The sequence below is a fragment of the Cricetulus griseus genome, chromosome X (genome assembly GCF_003668045.3).
Source record: "Cricetulus griseus strain 17A/GY chromosome X, alternate assembly CriGri-PICRH-1.0, whole genome shotgun sequence".
Classification (NCBI taxonomy): Eukaryota; Metazoa; Chordata; class Mammalia; order Rodentia; family Cricetidae; genus Cricetulus; species Cricetulus griseus.
In genome coordinates, this window is record NC_048604.1 from 66,122,657 (window position 1) to 66,144,233 (window position 21,577).

The window sequence follows — 21,577 nt, forward strand, 5'->3', positions numbered from 1 at the left end:
CTGAAATTCTAATTATTTTCTTCCCCAGAAACCTGGTGTGTGATATGGGTCTCAGAAAAAAGTAAAAGCAAGCTGCATGAACCATACATATCTTGTGTCTTTCTTTATGACATATCTCATTAGTTTATAATGCTCCTGCAGGATTAATTCATAATTACTTGCCTGCTTTGTGTAAAAGGTTTGAAAAAAAGCCTGGTATGGTTGTGCATGCTTTTAATTCCAGCACCCCAGAGGCAATGACAGGCAGATATCGGAATCAAGACCAGCCTGGTCTACATATCAAGTTCCAGTGTATCCAGGGCTTCATAATGAGACCCTGTCTCAGAGAGAAACAAAGAGTTGAGAATGCATTAATGAAGTTGCGACTGCCTTCTTGACTCCAGGTTTCCAAGTAACATTTATATTTGGAAATTGTTTCTCAGAAACCTGTAAACATATTCCCATGGTATTTGGTTTGATTATAGTGCTGACAAAAAAAATACAAACGTGTCTTTAAATATGCACTTTACTATATAATATGTTTGCCTAACATCTATCAGCTTATGTAGCAGGTTTTCAATTAGGGACTCTGAAGAAACCAAAGGGAAGAGCTACAAGGAGGTAAATTAATGGGATTTTTTTTTTTTAAAATGTGTGTATTCTGAGTAACCAATTGTTCCAACAACAAAAGACCAAAGGCATATCAGCAAAATAAAAGCATTTACAAGAAAGGTGGCGATTCTCACTGATGAAGCATCCTCCAGGAGGAAACTTATGTCTTGTACTTTACCATAAACATCAATGCACACGGAAAATCAGAGGTATGCAGGGAGTGGAGAGTGACGTTGAGTTGGAGCCAAGAAATGAATAGACTGACAAACAAGATAGGGTTGTCACATTTACCAAAACAATACTTGGAACATAATTATACCAATAAATAATTTGTCATTTATCTGAAATTACATTTAAGTGGGCAATCCTGTATTTTATCTGGCAATGCTATAAGAAAGACAATGGTATTCTAATGTTCTGGGCTGTGTAAAAACAAAACAAAACAAAACAAAACAAAGCAAAACAAAACAAAAAACCCCCAACAAAGCCTAGTCCTAGGGGAAAAAGAAAAAAACCTATACCCTAAGCATAGGCATCTTCAGACACAAGCTGTTTCCGGTGTCAGACGCGAGTGGGGGAGGGGAGAGGCAATGAAAGCCACCCGCCAGTGTCCCACAATCCTCCTCTCTCGGTTCCTCTTTCTTCGCTCAAGATGGCGCTGCTCGTAATACATTCTTGGCGCTGGGCAGCCGCGGCGGCTGCTTTCGAAAAGCACAAACATTCGGCAGTTCTGACCAGGCCTCTAGTCTCCATCTGTGGCTCGGCCCTGCGATGGAGGTCGCAGCAGGGCGGCGCGTCAGGAAGCTCTCGGATGTTCCAGGTGTGTTGCCACGCGCTTGAAGAGTAGGTGAAGGGCAAGGGAACCTAATAGGGAGAAGGTTGCCCTCGTGACCTTAGGTCAGAGAGAGCGCCTAGAAGAAAGGTTGTCAGGGCGAAGGCAGAGTAGCAGCGAGTGGAGGAGGCTAGTAATTCGAGGAAAAGAAGAAGAAAACATTTGGGGACAACAGAGAGCCGGGAAGTTTCAGGCACAGGGCACCCGGAGTGCCAGTGTCCTGTAGGCATTTGCGGGTCGTTTTTTAAGTGTGAGAAAGATGGGGGCTACTTTCAAAAGTTAGGCAGGGGATTTGATGCTAAAGTGCCTGTGGTTCAGATTGTACTAAATTGGAAGTAAGAATTCCGAGTGCACTTCAAGAAGACGGCACGCCACCTATAACGAGTAGCTATAAACAAGTAACAAATTGAATTGGTACACTAACTCCCTCGTTAACAGGCATGCTCCCTGATAGGGAAAAAACCCACATAATTATCTTTTTCACCAAAATGTACACCGCTCTAAGATATAAGCTTGGTTATCTTTTGCTAGGACTGTTCAGTTATGGTTTTTTGTGCAAAGGTAACGTTGGAAAGCCTCAAGACTTTTCCCTTAGTGTGGTAGTGGTTATGGTACTTTGGAACATTGGCTTCCATTATCTCATTTGAGAATAGTTTCTTAAAATCAGTCTGAAGTCTTTGTACTTCAGTTTATATTTTTATTTTTCATATGCCGACAACATTTTAACTGCCACCACAGTGTAACCTTAACATGCTGTCATTTTTGTTTGGAAAGCAATTTCTTAAATTATGATTCTTTGTCAACAAATATCTAATGTCTACTATTATAATCATAAACACTGTTTAGATATTAGAGGCCAAGAGCAGCATACAGTTATGCCTTCAAGGATTGTATGTTTTGTTTAGTTTTTAAAGACAAGGTCTTTCTTTGTAGTCCAGTTTGGCCTTGAACTTGTGATCCTCCTGCTTTGAGTGCTGAGATGACAGGCATAAGGTGACAAGGATTGAACATTTTTTAAAATTAAAAATATTTTAAATGGATAAATAATTGTGTATATTTATGGAATATGGTGTGATATTTGATGCATGTACATAAATGACCATATTAGAGTAATTGGTATAGTTATCATCCCAAACATTTGTTATTAGTATACAGCATAATATTTTAGATCGGAAAGAAGTCTATTGTGTTATGAAATATTAGTGGTTAAATCAGCAGGTTTTTTTTTAGATGAAATTAAAGTAATATAGAAGAGAAACTCTAGTGCTTTTTGTATCTTAAGGTGAGAATTATTTTGTGAACTTTTGTTTGTGTATGTATACGCATATTCCCACATGTATGTGATTACTGGGATAGACTACAAAATGTATTTTTTTCTGCACTATGCTCTAGAACCAAAGCCACTAGCTTGATGTGGCTATTAAAATAAAAAAAATAATTTCTCAATTGTATTAGTCACACTTCAGGTATTAACCAGGTGTGTCTGGTACCAATCGACAACATAGACAGGCAAAAATTCCATTGAACAATGCTGCTTTAAAGAATATTATATCTAGCCCTTCTAATTTTGCAGATGAGGAAACTAAGTCCCAATACTGATGAAGGAAAGCCTTCAAGGCTGTTCATTTATTTATTACTTTCTTTGTGTCAGGTACTTTATGAAATAAGACCTGGTAGTCTCTAAGGACACAATAAATGTTGATTTATACAGATACATACTGATAATGAATGAACACTATTAATGGTGGGAAACACCTTAAGTGTAAAAATTATTCTTAAAATCAGGGGATTTTATATAATATTTAAACTGTATAGTTCATTATATAGCTACCATGTACTACATAATTTCTCCTGAAAAGATTTATAAATTACTCTGCACAGCTTGGGGTCAAACCCAGGGCTTTTCACAAGCTTGGCAAGCATTATACCACTAAGCTAAATACCCAGTCCATAAATTCAGTATAAATTGGGATTTATTTCATTAATATTTAAGATAGTAGAAATTTAGGCATCAAGTACTTTTTCAACACCTTTCAGCATAGAGTTCTTATTTGTATTAATCCTGGCATTCGCCAATACCCTGTGTTCATTTGCTTCTTAAACATCTTTTTGAGACAATTTATGTACCATGTAATCCATCCATTTAAAAGGACATATTAGTGGATTTTAAAATATTCAATGATATGTACCACCATTGCCACGTTCAATTTTGTCTAAAAAAGAAACCTGCTACTTTTTGGCTGTCTTCTTTCTATACCTTTTCCCTTCTGACCACCCCTCAGCAACCACTAATTTATGTGTATTCTTTATATATATTTGCCTATTCTGGGCATTTAATATTGAATGGGATTGTGTGATATATGGTCTCTTTCATGTTTTTGTTTCCTGGAGACATTGTCTCCTGTAACCCAGGCTGACTGGCCTTGAAAACTCTCGTGTAGCCTAGTATATCTTTGAACTGATTGTTTTTTCTTCTACCTCCTGGAATTATAAGGCATGCACTACCACACCTGTCAGTATGTGATCTCTTTTTTGATAATTTCATTGATTTTGTTTCATAGTTTATTCATATTATGGCACATGTAAATAATACTTTATTTATTGTTCCCAAATAGTGGTTTGGATATACAAAGCTTTTTGTTTTTATTTTATTTTTTTGAAATGGACTTTCTATGTAGCTTTGGCTGGCTTGGAATTTGTTATGTAGACCATATTGTCCTTGAGATCATGGAGGTGCTAGGATTGAAGGCATGTATTACCACACTTAGCATGATATCCAAGATTTTTTATTGTTGTTGCATGTGTGTGGGTCTGAGAACAGTTTTGTGGAATCATTTCTACCCTTCCACCTTTAAGTGAGTTCTGGGGATTAAACTCAGGTCCTTAAGCTTATGTGGCAGGCTTATGCTGAGCCATCTCTATAGCCCCAAGATTTTTTGGGTTGATTTCACTAATGCTATGAACATTAATATATAAGTTTTTCATGGTTTTTCTTTCTTTTAGGTATACAAACTCCATGTTTTCATACTAATGTAAGGATAGAATTTCTAAATCATATGGTAATCCTATGTTTAATCAATTAAGGAACTGCCATGTTGGTGTGTTTTGTTTCTCTCTGACACACTTTCTCTTTCTCACTTTCTCTCTGTACCCCCTTTAGAGCCCTCTTCCATTTTGGACAGAGTCTCACTATGTATCCCTGCCTGGTCTGGAATTTGATGTATAGACCAGTCTGGCCTGGAACTCATAGAGATCCAACTGCTTTGGCTTCCAGAGTGCTGGGATTAAAGGTGTACACCACCAAAACTGGCTCTTTTTATTGGAGACAGGATCTTATTTATGTAGCTAAGACTTCCCTTGAAATACAGATCTGCCTGCCTCAACTTCTTTTTTTGTTTTTGTCCCCCCCTCCCCAGACAGGCTTTCTGTATTACTTTGGAGCCTGTCCTGGAACTCACTCTGTAGACCAGTCTGGCCTTGAACTCACAGAGATCCGCCTGCCTCTGCCTCCCAAGTACTGGGATGTGCACTGGGATTAAAGGTGTGCCCCACCAACTCCAGACCTGCCTCAACTTCTTGAGTATTGAGATTTCAGGCTTGGGTCACTACAGATGGTTTAAAGTCTTTTTCCTAGTGAGACTCCCTTAGAGAAGACTGATTTGTCATTTGCAGCTGGTTTGCAATTGGAGATTGCGTCTGGGTTAGGGATGGGGGCATGTGTTCATTTCTCTTTTCAGCTCTAGGACCCCATCTGGTGCAGACCTGTGCAGGCCCTGTGCATGCTGTCTCACTTTCTCAAGTTCATGTGTGCATTGATCATGTTGATTCAGAGGGCCTTGTTTTCTTGGTGTCTTCCATCTCTTCTGGTTATTACACTCTTTCTGCCTCCTCTTCCTCAGGGTTCCCTGAGCCCTGAGGGAAGTGAGTTCATGGAGACATCCCATTTAGGGCTGAGTATTTCAAGGTCTCTCGATGCATAATGTCTGGCTGTGGGTCACTATATTTGTTCCCATCTGTTGTAGGAGGAATCTTCCCTGATGATGGCTGAGCAAGGCACTGATCTATGAGTATAACAAAATGCCATTAGGAGTCATTTTATTGCTATGTTCCTTTAGCAGAACAGTAGTATTTGGTTTTCCCCTAGGTCCCTGGGGTATCTAATCTTAGGTTCTTAGTCACCCAAGCAGTATTGAGTATGGGTTCCATCTTGTGGAGTGTGTCTTAAGTCAAGTTAGATATTGGTTGATCCCACAAGCTTCCTGCCACTATTGAACTAGTATATCTTGCCAGCTTGGTATTAATGTTTCTCTTTTGGTAGCATGCAGAGTTCCTTCCTGTAACAAAGACGCTAGTAGGCAGGGGTGATGGCTCTATGTGGGCACCAGCTAGACTTCAAGTTCAGTGAGTTTTGTAAATTTCATATTCAGCAGAGGGGCCTTGACGTCAGTTTTTGGAAAGCAACCTGGGTTGTTTGGGGATTCCCATGAGACCCCTTTGGGCAATAACTTCTTTTGATGTAACCTAACCCCTGTACTGGAAGCTTCATTTGGTAACAAGAGATGTCCAGTTTGGACTCTTTTCCCCGTTATTTGGCAATTTCATTTAGATTTCCTTTATATGTGTATATATTTTAAGAAGCTTCTACTGTATTAGGTTTCCATACTACCTGCCAAATGGCTGCTAATTTTAACTGTTTCTCCCTGCATTCCCTCCCTTCTCTCCACTTGATCCTCCCTTTCTAGTTCTCCCTATATCCATATCTATTCTCTTTCCCTTTCCTAGAGAGATCTATGTGTCCTCTCCTAGTCCCTTTGCACCTAACTTCTGTAGTTCTACAAATTGTGGGTTAGAGTTATTCATTGACTTTAACAGCTAACATCCTCATGTAAGTGAATACATATCATATTTATCTTTTGGGTCTGAGTTACCTTACTCAGGATGATCTTTTTCTAGTTCCATCCATTTGCCTGTGAATTTCATTTTTAAATGGATTAGTAATATTCCATTGTGTAAATGTACCACTTTTTCCTTATCTACTCATCTGCTGAGGTATATCTAAGTTGTTTCCAGTTTCTGAATATTATGAATAGAGCAACAGTGAACATGGTTGAGACAGTGTCTGTGTGATAGAATAAAGTATCCCTTGTGTATACAACCAAGAGTTGGGTAGCTGGATCTTGAGGTAGATCAATACCTAATTTCTTTAGGAATTGCCACAATAATTTCTGTACTGGCTGTACATGTTTGTGCTCCCAACAGCAGTGAATGAGTGTTCCCTTTACTTTGCATCCTCTCAAGAATGAGCTATCATTTGTTTTATTGATCTTAGCCATTCTGACTGGTATTAAGATGAAACCTCAGAGTTGCTTTGGTTTGTGTTTCCCTGATGATTAAGGATGTTAAACATTTTTTAAGTGTTTCTCAGTTATTTGTGTTTCCTGTGTTTAGAATTCTCTGTTTAGATCTGTACCCCATTTTAATTGGGTTATTTATTTTTCTTGATATCTAGTTTCTTTAGTTCTTTATATATCTTGGATATGAACCCTTTATTGGATGTATAGGTGGTAAAACTCTTTCCCATTCTGTTGGAATGTCATTGTCCTTTGCCAGTCAGAAGCTTCTTAGTTTCATGAGGTACTATTTATTAATTGTTGATCTTAGTGTCTGTACTAATGGTATTCTGTTCAGAAAGTCTTTTCCTGTGCTAATGAATTCAAGGCTATTCCCCACATTCTCTCTTATCAGGTTCAGTGTATCTGGTTTTATGTTGTGATCTTTAATTCATTTGAAGTTGAGTTTTGTGCAGGACAATAAATATGCGTCTCTTTGCATTATTCTACATGCAGTCATCTAGTTTGGCCAGCACCATTTGTTGAAGATGCTTTCTTTTTCCAGTGTGTTTTTCTGTCTTCTTTAAACAATAATCAGGTGTCCATAGGTGTGCAGATTTATGTCTGGGTCTTAAATTTGATTCCATTGATCAAAATGTCTGTTTTGTGCCAATACCATGCTGTTTTTATTACTATAGCTCTGTAGTACAACTTGAAATCAGGAATGGTGATACCTCTGGAAATTCTTTTATTCAGAATTGTTTTAGCTGTCTTTGATGTTAAGTGCTTCCATGTGAATTAGAAAATTATCTTTTCAAAATTTGTGAAGAATTGTGTTGGAATTGTGATGAGGATTACATTGAATCTGTAGATTCTTTTTGGTAGAGTGGTCATTTTTTTACTATATCCTATGAGCATGGGAGATCTTTACATCCTTTAATGTCTTCTTCAATTTCTTGCTTCGGTTTCTTTTTTCTTTCCTCTTCCTCCTCCTCCTCCCCCACTTTTTTTGGCATTTCAAGATGGTTTCTCTGTATAGTTCTTGCTGTCCTGAAACTTACTCTGTAGAGCAGGCTGGCCTCAAACCCTGAGATCTGCCTGCTTCTTTCTCTCAAGGCATGTACCAACAGCGCCCGGCTTTGTTTTAGTTTCTTAATGCTTTTAGCATACAAGTCTTTCACTTGTGTGGTTAGCATTACCCCAGTACATTTTATATTATTTGAGGCTATTGTGAAAGGCCAGTTGTTTTCCAGATTTCCTTCTAAGTCCATTTGTTATTTGTAGTTGGGATGGCCACTGATTTCTGTGAATTAATTTTGTATCCAGCTGCTTTGCTGAAAGTGTTTATCAGCTGTAGGAGCTTCCTGGTGGAATTTTTAGGGTCACTTACATATACTGTCATATCATCTGCAAATAATACTTTGACTTCTTTCATTCTAATTTGTATCCTCTTGATAGTTGTCTTATTGCTCTAGCCAAGACATTAAGCATATTCAACAGGTATGGAAGAAATCAACAACTTTGTCTTCTCCTGTTCTTGTTTTACAATTGCTTTGAGTTTTTTCGTACTGGAGGTGATGTTGGCTATGGCTTGCTGCAAACTGCCTTTATTATGTTGATGTGTGTCCCTTGTATCATTAAGCATGCCAAGATTTTTATCATGAAGGGTTGTTGGAATTGTCAAAGGCCTTTTCTGTATATAATGAGATGATCATGTGGGTTTTTTTGCCTTTCAGTTTGTTTATATGTTGAATTGCATGTATTGATTTACTTATGTTAAACCATCACTGCATCTCTGGGATGATGCCTACTTTATGTTGGTGGCTTTTTTTTTTTGCTATGTTTTTGAATTTGGTGTGCAAATATTTTATTGAGAATTTTTGCATGTATGTTCATAAGAGAAGTTGGTTTAAAGTTCTCTTTCTTTGTTGAGTCTTTATGTGGTTTGGGTATCAGGGTAACTGTGGCCTCATAAAGTTAATTGGGCAATGTTCCTTCTGTTTCTATTTTGTGGAATAATTTGAGGGATATTGACATTAACTCTTCTTTGAAAGTCTGGTAGAATTCTGTGCTAAAACCCTTTGATGCTGGGCTTTTTTTGAGGGGGGATTGGGAGACTTTTAATTACCGCTTCTATTTTTTACAGGGGTTGTAGACATGTTTAAATTGCTTATCTGGTCTTGATTTTACTCTCATAAATGGTACCTATCGTGAAAATCACTCATTTCTTTTAGATTTAACAGAGTTTTGTAGAGTAAAGGTTTTTTAAAGTATGTTCTCATGTTTCTTTGGATTTACTGGGTGTCTGTTGTCATGCCCCCATTTTCATTTCTAATTTTGCTAATTTAGATCTTCTCTGTCTTTTAGTTAATTTGGATAAAGATTTGCCAGATTTTTCTCAAAGAACCAACTTTGTTTCATTGATTCTTCATATAGTTTTTTGTTTCTATTTTGATTTCAGTCCTGAGTTTGATTATTATATCTTTTTTCTTTTTAAAAATGATTTTTTTTTTTACTTTATGTGCATTGGTGTTTGCATGCATGTCAGTTTGAGGGTATCAGATCCCCTATAACTGGAGTTGTGAGCTGCCATTTCGGTGATGGGAATTGAACCCAGATTCTGTTGAAGAACAGTCTGTGCTTTTAATAGCTGCCCATCTCTCCAGCCCCAGAGTCTGAATATTTCTTGACATTTGCTCCTTTTATGTGTGATTTCTTCTTTTTGTTCTAGGTCTTTCAGTTGTGCCATTAAATTACTAGTATGAAATCTCTCCAATTTTTTTATGTAGGGACTCAGTGCTATGTACTTGCCTCTTAGAACTGCCTTCATTGTGTCTCATAAGTCTAGTATGATGTGTTTTCATTTTCATTGAATTATAGAAAGTCTTTAATTTCATTCTTAATTGCTATCTTGACCCATTTTCTATTCTGTAATGAGTTGCTCAGTTCACATGAGTTCATAAGCTTTCTGTTGTTTCTGTTGTTGATCTCCAGCTTTTAATCCATGGTGGTCAGATAGGATACAGCGGATTATTTAAATTTTCTTGTATTTGTTGAGACTTGCTTTGTGTCTGAGTATGTGGTCATTTTTGGAGAAAGTTCTGTGTGGTGCTGAGAAGAAGATATATTCTTTTGTGTTTGGATGAAATGTTCTATAGAACATTTGGTCCACTTGGTTTATAAGTTCAGTTAGCTCCAGCATTTCTTTGTTTCTTTTTTGGGGGGGGGTGACCTGTCCATTGTTGAGAGAGAGGTATTGGAGTCTCCCACTATCAATGTGTGAGGGTTGATATGTGATTTAAGCTTTAGTAATGTTTCCTTACAAATGTAGGTGCCCTTGTGTTTGGGACATATGTGTTAAGAATTGCAGTGTTTTCTGGGTGTCATTTGCCTCTGAGTAAGCTGTGTCCTTCCCTGTCTCTTCTGATTAATTTTGGTTTGATCTATTTTGCCAGATACTTAAAAAGCTTCTTAGGTCCATTTGCTGGGAATATCTTTTTCCATACTTTTACCCTGAAGTGATGTTATCCTTGATGTTAAGTTATGTTTCTTGAATTCAGCAGAAGGATGGATCCTGTTTCCCATCCATTCTGTTAGTCTGTGTCTTTTTATTAGGGAATTGACACCATTAATGTTGAGAGATACCAATGAGTAGTGTTTGATTTCTGCTATTTTTTGTTGTTGTTGTTGTTGTGGTGGTGGTGTGGGGTGTGTGTGTGTGTGTGTGTGTGTGTGTGTGTGTGTGTGTGTGTGTGTGTGTGTTCTTTTTCTTTGATTTGCTGGTCTGGAATTATTTATTCCTTGTATTTTTTGGGGTGTGGTTTAACTTCTTTAGGTTGGAGTTTTCCTTCTGGGACCTTCTGTAGGGCTGCATTTGCAGATTGACATTGCTTGAATTTGGTTCCATCATGGAATGTCTTTATTTTCTCCCATCTATTTGATTGAGCATTTTGCTGGGTTTAGTCTGGGCTGGCACCTGTAGTCTTTTAGTGTCTGTGGAACAACTTTCCAAGACTGTCTGTCTTTTAGAGTCTCCATTTATAAGTCAGGCATTATTTTAGTAGGTCTGCCTTTATATGCTGCTTGGTCTTTTCCCCCTGTAGCTTTTAATACTCTTTGTTCTTTACATTTAGTGTTTTAATTATTTTGTGTTGAGGGGAATTTCTTTTCTGGTTCATTCTATTTGGTGTTCTCTATGCTGCTTGTTTATTGATAGGCATCCTATAACAATAAGTCTTTCCACCAGCTGCCCAAGTTCTGCCGCCGTGGGAAGGTGGCTCGAGAGCACAGAGTCCTAACCTCTAGAACTCTCGAGGGCTGCAGGTCATCTCGGGAGTGCCGAGTCCAACCCCCAAGAGCGTGGGATGGCACTAGCGTATGGAAACTGCTCTGATGTCGCCCAGTGGCTCAACAGGGCAGGCTGTGGCGGCAGGTTCCCGGCTTTCTCTGGGAACCTCGGGGCCGTGGGGTTAGTTATTCCACTCACTGACACCATTTTGTAACAATAAATCTTTCTGCCAGCCTCTCGAGCCCTGCAGCCATGTGGGCCCACAAATACACACAGAGACTTACATTAGGTACAATGCTGCTGGCCAATGACTAGGATTTCTTACCTGCTATCTCTGTCTTAAGTATCAACCATAATCATTAATCTATTTATTTTATAAATTTATCTTATTTAGGATTCCAGCTGCAAGCATCCTGTCTTCCTGGGCTCACATGGCGACTCTGTCCCTTTCCTACATTTCCCAGAATCCTCCTTGTCTCCTAGTCCCACCTAACTTGCTCCCCTATTGGCCAACAATGCTTTATTTATCAACCCATAAGACAAACATATACACAGAAGGACCTCCCCAGCATCCCCTTCTTTTAGTTAGGGAAATTTTCCATTTAAAAAAATTATTTTTATTGAAAATAGATTCTTTTCTCATACTATATTCTGATTACAGTGTCTCCTGATTACAGGAACTCCTTGCAGTTCCTCCCCTCCCATCCGGATCCACTCCTTTCTGTCTCTCATTAGAACAAAGCTAGGCTTCTAAGAGATAGCAAAACATAACAAAATAAAATTAGATAAAACAAAAGCCACCACATAGAAGCTGGACAAGGCAAACCAACAGAAGGAAAAGAGCCCAAGAGAAGGCACAAGGATCAGAGACTTCTGTTCGTACACTCAGGAGTCCCATAAAAATACTGAAAGCTACACTGTATACACAGAGGACCTGGTACAGACCCATGCAGGCCGTGTGCTTGCTGCTTCAGTATCTATGAGTTCATATGATCTTAGCTCAGTTGATTTAGAGGGAACTTGTTCTCCAGGTGTCCTCCATCCACTCTGGCTCTTATATTTTTGCTTCTTCTGTGAGGTTCCCTGAGCTCTGAGTGGAGGGGATTTGATGGAAACATCCCATTTTAGAGCTGTGCATCCCAAGGTTGGTCTCTCTCTCTCTCTCTCTCTCTCTCTCTTTCTGAGTATTGTCTGGCTGTGCATCTCTCTCTGTTCCCATTTCTCTTTGTTCCCATTTGCGGCAGGAGGAAGCTTCTCTGATGATGACTGAGTAAGGCATTGATCTATGAGTATAGTAGAATATCATTAAGTATAGAGGAAGGGACTAGGGGGAACACATGGATCTCCCTGGGAAGGGGAAATAGAATAGATTTTATGGGTGGACTGAGGGTGAGGTGGGGGATAGGAATGGGAGGATCAGGTGTGGAGAGTGAGGGGAAGTAGAGATGAGGAAGGAAGACAACTAGAATTGAAGGTCATTTGAGGGGTGGTATGGAAACCTAGTGCAGTGGAAGCTTCCTAAAATATGAAGGCCATCTAATGAAGTCTCCAAATAATGTGGGAGACAGAGTCCCAACTGGCCATCTGTTGTCACCAAATGAAGCTTCCAGTTACTGGTACTGGGTTGTTTTCAATTGAGTTGTTGGCCAAAGGGGATCACATGAAAATATCCAAACAATCCATGCTTTTGCCAAGACAATAAGTTGCTTTCTACAAATTGACAGCAAGGCCCCATTGATGAAGACAATGCTTACACAACTCATTGAACATGGAGAGGTTGAGCTGGTACCTACATAGAACCTTTACCTCTATGTTCTAGTGTCTTTGATATGGGAAGATACCCATATTTCTCTACCAAAAGAGAAATAATAAATATCAACCTAGCCACAAAAATCTTTGTTCTATAATGCTAGCTTACCAGCAAAATATGCTAGGGCAATGGTGTCACAAAGCTTGTAGGAGTAACCAGCCAAAGTTTGATTTGACTTAATGTCCACTGCACAAGATGGTATCCATATCAATACTGCTTGCATTACCAAACACTAAGAACAAGTAGATATCTCAGAGACCTAAGCTAAAACCAAATGCTACTGGTCTTTAAAAAATAGAAAAAATTTCTTCTATGATGTTGTTAAATGTTTTCTGTGTCTTTGACCTGATTTTTTCTATTTTCTCTATTCCTATTATTCTTAGATTTAAGTTTTCATAGTGTCCTAGATTTCATAGATGTCTTATGCCAGGAATTTTTTAGATTTAACATTTTCTTTGACTGATGTATCCATTTCTTCTGTCATATCTTCAACGGGTGAGCTTTTTTCGTCTGTCTCTTATCTCTTGTATTCTGTTGTTGAGGCTTGTCTCTGAGGTTCTTTTCTGTTCAAGTTTTTAAATATTTTATTTCTAGATTTTGAACGGATTAATTCATTTCCTCACACTGTTTGTTTGTGTTTTCATAAATTTATTTAAAGGATTTTTTCATTTTCCCTTTAAGAATCTCCATCATATTCATAGAGGCTATTTTAAGGTCATTGTCACGAACTTCTGCTATGTTGTAATACTCAGGGTCTATTTTGGTAGGGTTTCTGGGCTCTAGTAGAGACACGTTTCTTGGCTGTCATTCATTTTGTTTTTACAATGGCATCTAGGCATGTGGGTTTGGAAAGATTTTAATTGTAGGTACTGATATCTGATCTTCTTGTGTAATCTCTGTTCATGTGTCTTTACAATTTCTAAATTTTCTGCCATTTCAAATATACTGTTTAGCACATTCTTTAGTTATTACACTTTTCAACTCCAGTATTTCTCTTTTTTAAGAAAAATAGTTTATTAACTGGACATGGGTGGCAAACACCTTTAATCCCAGCACTCGGGAGACAAAGGTGGGTGAATCTCTGAGTTTGAGGCCAGCCTGGTCTACAAAGCAAGTTCCAGGACAATAGTCAAGGCTACACAGAGAAGCACTGTTTTGAAAAAAACTAAAAACCAACCAACCAAACAAGCAAACAAACAGAACAAACAAAAATGATTTATTGATATCCTCTGACAAGATACTGTCATGACATCTTTACTTTTTCAATATAATTAACTTTAGTCTTTGAGCATATTTATCACTACTGTTTTGAAGGCTTTTTCTCTCAAATCTTATAATGTCTCTTCATATCCATAGACATTTCCTTTTGATTGCTTTTTTCCAGGTCATATTTCACTGGGTCTCATCATGTGCCATGGTCTTTTTGGAAGCTAGACATTTTAGATAATATTTACAGCAGTTCTGTGTACTGGTCTCCTCCCTCCTGGAGCCTATTATTCGCTTATTTGTTTACAGATTAGCGGGTTATTTTAGTACTGTTTTCTGCCTTATTGCTGCCCACTCCTCTGTTAACCCTCTTTGCTTCTCAGGAGGCACAGTCTTTTGTGTCCCTTCAGTCAGCCTGTGATGATAATGGTTTGGGCAAGGATCTCTTTGTCTCTTGCCCAGTTACCTACAGTAGTTGCTGGCAGATCATACTGTTGTTTTCACCATGCCCTGGGGCATAAATTGTTGTACTTACTCAAAACTGGGTTCTTTTGAAGAGATGATTGCTGAGGTCAGTGTTTGAGACTTTTTCCTCTGACTCCTGGCAGCCCCTTCTGATTGTCTCACTCCTTAGTTTTTTTAGTTTTTTCAGGCATAGCAGGTTACCTGCAGTTTAGCTTCTGAACTATAATTCTACCAATCCCTTCCCACTTAATTATCTTTGCTTTTAAGAGCAACATTTTCATCTCAAATGTTTTTATGTCTGGTTGCAAAAGTAGTCATATTTTTTAAAAAAAGATTTGTTTCTGTTTTATTAGGTTGTGTGTGGGGGTGTGGTGTGGGTGTGGGTGTGGGTGTGGGTGTGGGTGTGGGTATGTGTGGGTGGGTAGGTATGTGCTTGTGACTACAGGTGCCTGTAGAGCCAAAAGAGTCATCCCCCTTGAGCTGGAGTTGCAGAAACTTGGGAGCCTCCTGATATAGTTGCTGGGGATTTGAACTCAGGTCCTCTGGAAGAGCAGTATGTAATCTTAACCCCTGAGTTATCTCTCCATCTCCGGAAGTCAATTCTTACTCCTATCAAAATCTCCCAGGCACAGCCTGAAGCTGGAAGGGGCTGTGGTCCACTTGTGAGTGATAGCCTCACCAATTTGGGAGTTGAATAATAATAGGTAGAAGGAGTGGCTTACCTCATATAGAATCAATATGTTAATGAACCAGGACCAGGGTGATCTTTCTTCTCAATAGTGGCATACTCAAGGTAGAGAGATTTTTATTTAGCTCTTGAGCACAGTAGACTAGAGCTTAGCCAGTCACTGGGGACAAGGGGGAACAGTACTGATATTCTGCTTCAGGAGGGGTTCTGTACCAATCTCAAGTGTGTGTTCTATTGTGCAACCTGGGAGGGTAGCAGGGAAATGTGTTCTGGATCATCTCTTAATTGACTACTCTTACTGAGTGAGAACTTGAAGACTTTCTTCAGCAAATCTTATTTCATGTTAGGTGTTTTTTTATGATATTATTAATGGTTTTTTTTTCTAGGGACCACCACTTCAATAAGTATGTTTCTATACCAGTTATAGAATTTTTGTTTTGTTGTCTGAAACAGGGTCTTATTATATATCTGGCTATTCTAGAACTTGCTATGTAGACCAGGCTGGTTTCAAACTAAGAGTGATCCTCCTTGTTTTGGTCTCCCTACTGCTGGAATTACAGGCATGCCTTGCCATGCCCTGTTCTTCCTTATTAACTGGCTCATGCCCTTTGGCTTACTGTGTGCAACAGAACAGTCTTCTTTTTTTCTGTTTGGTTTGTAGGAGATAGTCCCAGTGAGTCCTGTGCCAACTTTTATTTTAGTTTGCTTATGTGTTTCATGTGGAAATTATTTTGGATCCTGTGGTGGTTTGAATGAGAATGACCTCATAGGCTCATTCATATGTTTAAATACTTGGCCCTCAGTTGGTAGAAATTTTGGGAAGGATTAGGAGGTATAGCCTTGTTGGAAGATGTTTTCACATCACCAGGCATTGTGATTTCAAACGGCCTGCCCTTCCCAGTGTGTTTTCTGCTTCCTGTTTGCACTTTGAGATGTGAGCCCTGTGCTGTCCCTGCCATCTTTGAACTCTAACCCTCTGGAATCATGAGCCCAATTAAATGCTTTCCTTTATGTTTTGCCTTCATTTGGTTTTAGCACAGCAATGCATAGGTAACTAGGATTGCTTCCCTACTTATTTTTTCTTTCTGCATAGCCATGGCTGTCCTGGAACTCATTATGTAGACCAGGCTGGTCTCAAACTCACAGAGATCTGTCTACCTGCCTCTGCCTCCCAAGTGCTGGGATTAAAGCTGTGTACCACCATTCCATACTGTTTTCATTTATTGGCCTTACCCATGAACAGAGGATTGAAGCTTTGATTTCATGTGGTACTAAGTCTTCCCTTTCCTACTTTCTCACTTCTAACTGGCTTTGCTTCTGGCCTTGCATTAACTGAAGAGGGACTATAATAACAACACTGGACAAGTAATTCTGACTCTATTTTTCAGAGATCCTAGTTCACATTTAACTTTAATAACAAAGTGCATATTAAGAAATTATAGTGATTACCGAGAAGATCCCCCAAATGTAATACAAGTGAAAAACTAAAATTACAGAACTTGAAAAAGTAGGGGGTGATTCTGTGACATTAAAAGTATCTGAAATGTGATTATTTAAACAAAATTAAAAGTTTTTTTTTTACTACTTCTGTGATAGTTGTACTTACTGGGAACATAGGCTAGAACACAGAGACATGGGCTCCAGTAGCTGCAAGAGGGATTTAATGTACTTACAAGAAAGAACATTTTAGACTAAAAGTCTAAATTGTCATTTGGGCCATTGTAACAGCTTATTTTAGTGGGCTCAGCCTTTTAAATCTGCACAAACATGTGTGTATGCATGGGTATACATGTTTGTTGGGCTTTGTTCTTTATGTGCTGTCTTAGGGTTTCTATTGCTGTGAAGAGATGCCTCCTGAATGCCGGAATTAAAGATGTGCACTACCAAGCCTGGTACCAGGCTTTTATTTTTTCACTTGAATTTCTTTTCACAAATTGGAAGCTTAGGTGGGTGGGATCTTGCTCTGAGGTCGCCACTCCCTTTATTCTACTCAGCATCAGGCCTTTCTTTAATCTGTTTACACTTCCTGGTGCTCCCCTTCTTCTCAAACTGTACATTTTGTATTTTATCTTGCTTAACTTGTTCCTGTTCATTATAGGTCTGTATAAGCCTGGCCACTAATAACTGCATGACACAATCAACTCTAGGCTGTTTTGAAATGTCCTCTGCCAAAACACTTCAATTTAGCCTCAGGCAGACTTTTCGGATGAGGGCAAAAAGTAGCCATATTCTTTGCCAGAATATCACAAGCGTGGTCTCTAGGCCACATACATTCTTCTCCCCTGAGACCCCTTGAGCTAGGACTCCACAGTTCAAATCACCCTCAGTACCAGTGTCTTCCAGGCCCCTACTAGTACGACCCATTAAACCCCACCTAAAACATTCAGCTGCTTTCCTAATCCAAACTCCCAAAGTCCACATTTCTTCAAACAAAAGCTTGGTCAGGCCTTTCAGAGCAACACTTCAGTCCCTGGTATCAACTTTTGCCTTAGTTAGGGTTTTATTTCTGTGTAGACACCATGAACACAACAATGCTTATAAAGCAAAACATTTAATTGAGGCTGTCATAGAGTTTTAGAGGTTTACTCCAATATCATCATGGCAGGAAGCATGGCAGCACACAGGCAGACAGTGCTGGAGAAGGAGCTGAGAGTTCTGTATCTATCTAGATTGGCAGGCAATAGGAAGAGAGAGTCACTGGGCCTGGGTTAAGCTTCTGAAACCTCAGAGCTTACCCCCAGTGACACACTTCCTCTAGCAAGGGCATATATCACCTAGTAGTGCCACTCCCTAGCTAGCCTGGGCTATATGAGACCCTTTCTTAAAACATAAAGTGAGTACAGTCTGTTGTGATTTCAGTAAGGCTCTCAATGATTATCACCTGCAACAATAAACTATCAGGGAATGATATTAAGTCCTATTAGACATTTTTATTACAATATTTATTCGTGTGTGTACATACATATGTGTGTGTGTGTGTTTTTACAATGTGTGTGTGTGTAGGTTAGAGGATAATTTGCAGGAGTTGGTTTTCTTTTTTACCACGTGGGTCCCAGGGAACTAATTCAGGCATCAGGCTTGGCAGCAAGCACCTTTCTCTACTGAGTCATCTTGCCAGCCCTATTAAAGGGTCTTGAGGTAGTAGAAAGCAGATTTCATGGTACAGAAAATTCAGATTAGTTAGGGGATTTGATTTCTAGATGTTCATGAGGATACTGTCCTACTTTGTGAGCCTAGTGTGCTGCTGATAGTAGTAAATAGTATTGTAGGAGCAACATAGACCAAATGCTTACTACATTTTCCTTTTTAATTGTATAAAATAATATTTAATAAAACATAGCAAAAATATCTCAGATTCTACCTCTTAAATTTTCTGTTTTCCTTTGGATCTCTGTTTTGGTGGATAGGTCTTTTAATTAAGATTTTAGCACTTTTTAAAAAAAATTTTCAAGACAGTGTTTCTCTGTGTACCCCTGACTAACCTGAACTCACTCAGTAGACCTGGCTGGCCTCAGACTCAGAGATCTTCCTGCCTCTGCTTTCTGAGTGCTGGGATTAAAGGTGTGCGCCACCATGACTGGCTGCAACATTTTAGTAATTCTCATAGGTAAATATTTGATTTTCTAAAAGACAAAGTTTTTCTTTTTAAAAAATAATATATATTAATTATACAAAATAGTGTTTTGTTATGGCAGACATAGAGCAACCTCTGTCATTCTCTCTCTCTCTGTCTCTCTCTGTCTCTGTCTCTCTCTCTCTCTCTCTCTCTCTCTCTCTCTCTCTCTCTCCATAGTCCTTCAAAGGGGATATATTTTTCTCTTTTTTTCCTAAACTCTTTGCTCTTTTCACTCATGTAGGATTTGTTACTGGTTAGTAAAATATGCTCTTCATGTCTTTTGTGTTATGTCATTTGGTCTTCACAGTAACTGTGAAGTAGGTAGCAATAGCTGCTTCTATCCTTTTCAGTTTTTCAACTTCTGCCCTAGTTTTGGGCCCTTGATATTTTACACATAACTTTTCTCCCTAGCTCCGTGTACTCACTCTCCTAATCCATCCCATACAACCCTTCTCCCCAAAGCACAACCTTGGCTATGTCACTTCCTTGCTCATAAATTTCAGTGGTCTTCTTACTATAGCTTGGCATTTAAAGCACTAAAGTATTCCAGTTAGCTAACTTGATAGCTATCTGTATTAACTATTTCTCTAACACATACCCAAATCTGCTATCCGCCCAGATTTGCTCTTTGTTTCTTGGATCTTTGTGTCTTTTCCTTTACTTCATGTTTGCCATCCCTGCCTATCTGGTATGCCTTTTCTGACTCCTTCCTACTTATTTTCAGATCTTAGTTTGAGGGTCAGTTTATTCTATAGTGTCATTCTGTATAGGCGCCTAAGACATTGTTTTTTTTCCCCTGATCTGTGTGCCTGTAATACCAATTCTTATAAATAGCTATCATATATGTCTTGTGGAGGAGATAACATTTTATGGGTAAAAATAGCAACTACATTTCTCTCATCTTTTGTCATACATAGAGCTCAGCATATTTTCTTGCATGTAGTAGGAACTCATTTGTGAAGTGAATGATGAAATCATTAACTAAGCTAAATTGAAGTCATTTTTTTGTTTTTGTTTTTTTTTCGAGACAGGGTTTCTCTGTGGCTTTGGAGGCTGTCCTGGAACTAGCTCTTTGTAGACCAGGCTGATCTCAAACTCACAGAGATCTGCCTGCCTCTGCCTCCCAAGTGCTGGGATTAAAGGCGTGTGCCACCACAGCCCAGCTTAAATTGAAGTCTTAGCAATAAATAATATTTACTTCAGTGCTGTTTAGAACCAGAGTCTCATTTTCTTGGCAAGAGCTTAATAAATAAGTCCATTGCATTTTTGTCATTGATATATGGTATTGTTGTGGGGTAGTATCACTTTGTGAGTTCTTCTATATCTCCAGAGAGAGTGCCAGGATAGGCTCCAAAGTTACACAGAGAAACCCTGTCTCAGAAAAAAAAATGAGATTGAACCTAAGGCCTTGTACATGCTAGCCAAGCACTTGCGGTTGAATTGCATCATCACCTATACAGAATTTTTGGATATGCTTTATTGTTAGGTATCTTTTGCTGAGAAAAAAATGACTTATAGGACGATCTCTTTGAGGAGTAGGATATAAAATTTACCCTTTGTAAAAATTTTACCTGCAGGCTATACCTTGTTATGCTCATTAGTCTTCTGATCAGATTTTCTTTACTATTTCCAGAGGGGAAAATGATATTAGAGGGGAGAAAGTATATCCTAGGGGTATAAGTGTAGTTTCTCCAGTACTGATATTTTATCTGAGTTGGCTTTCAAACCTCAGGTTTTCAAAATAGTCTAGGAAAGAGAAGCTAGCTGATTCTTCTATTTTTGTTTACTTATCAAATGTTTTTACTGATGTTGAGTAACTTGTGCTCTAACTGGTCATTGTTATATATTTTCATATTTTAAGTGCATCTATATTTTCAGCTATGAACTCTCTCCAACTATTCTAACTATATTAACTTTACAACTGTGTAACTGCATATGTGTATTTATGTATGTTAGTTTGCTATAGTTGCCATAACAAAATATTACACACAGGCCTCTTTTGTCTTCTGTGTTCTTTCTTCTGTGTATGTCTGTGTCTACCATTTAACATTATTTATGTCTTTAGAGAGTGTATTTAAATGAAGTCACATTCTGAATACTGGGGTGTTAGCACTTCAGCATGTAAATTTAGGAGGCAGCATATATTCAGCTATTATTTGTATGTTTGTGCACATTCACGAACATGCTTATGCGCACATGTGCATATACCACAGAAGGAAAGCATAGCAAGTGAGAAGGATATACTCAAAACCCCTGGAAAGAGGATGGGTTAGGATACTAGACTAGAAGACAAACTTCACCTTGCCCTTATAGATACTTGGGCAGTTTAATCTATTTTTACATTAGAAAAATAATTAGGCTTTTCAATTAGTGAACTGGCCTTTTCAAATAGGTTGTCATGTTAATTTATTTGAAGTTTAATTGGGCTTTGTCTACTAGTAATGCGTTTTAACATCCCTGTATATATCCCAATTTTTGATTTGTTTTGTTTTTGTATAACATAAGGTGTTCTTTAACATGCTTAAGAAGCTTTTCTGGAAGTTTTCTGCTGCTTCCTTATTTAACTGAGATTTTTCTTCTTACTTTATTGGGGGAGTTAAGGGATTCTTTGAAGATTGGGGTTCAGTGTTTTTGTTTGTATCAGTGGGTTCTTTTACATCACAGTGTAGACATTCTGCTTTTGAATCTGCCTAATAGAAAACTATTTATATGTACGTTTATTTCTTTACATATAAAAACAAATTCTTACAT

General features: G+C 38.4%; 1 protein-coding gene across 1 annotated transcript in view; it reads left to right on the forward strand.

The window, feature by feature from the left end:
* Positions 1-1,243: 1,243 nt before the first annotated feature.
* Abcb7 (ATP binding cassette subfamily B member 7) overlaps positions 1,244-21,577 on the forward strand; it is a 129,801-nt gene continuing 109,467 nt past the window's right edge. Inside the window, exon 1 of the mRNA XM_027433065.2 lies at positions 1,244-1,411. Coding sequence (XP_027288866.1) covers positions 1,244-1,411 — 168 coding nt within the window. The remainder of the gene's footprint in view (positions 1,412-21,577) is intronic.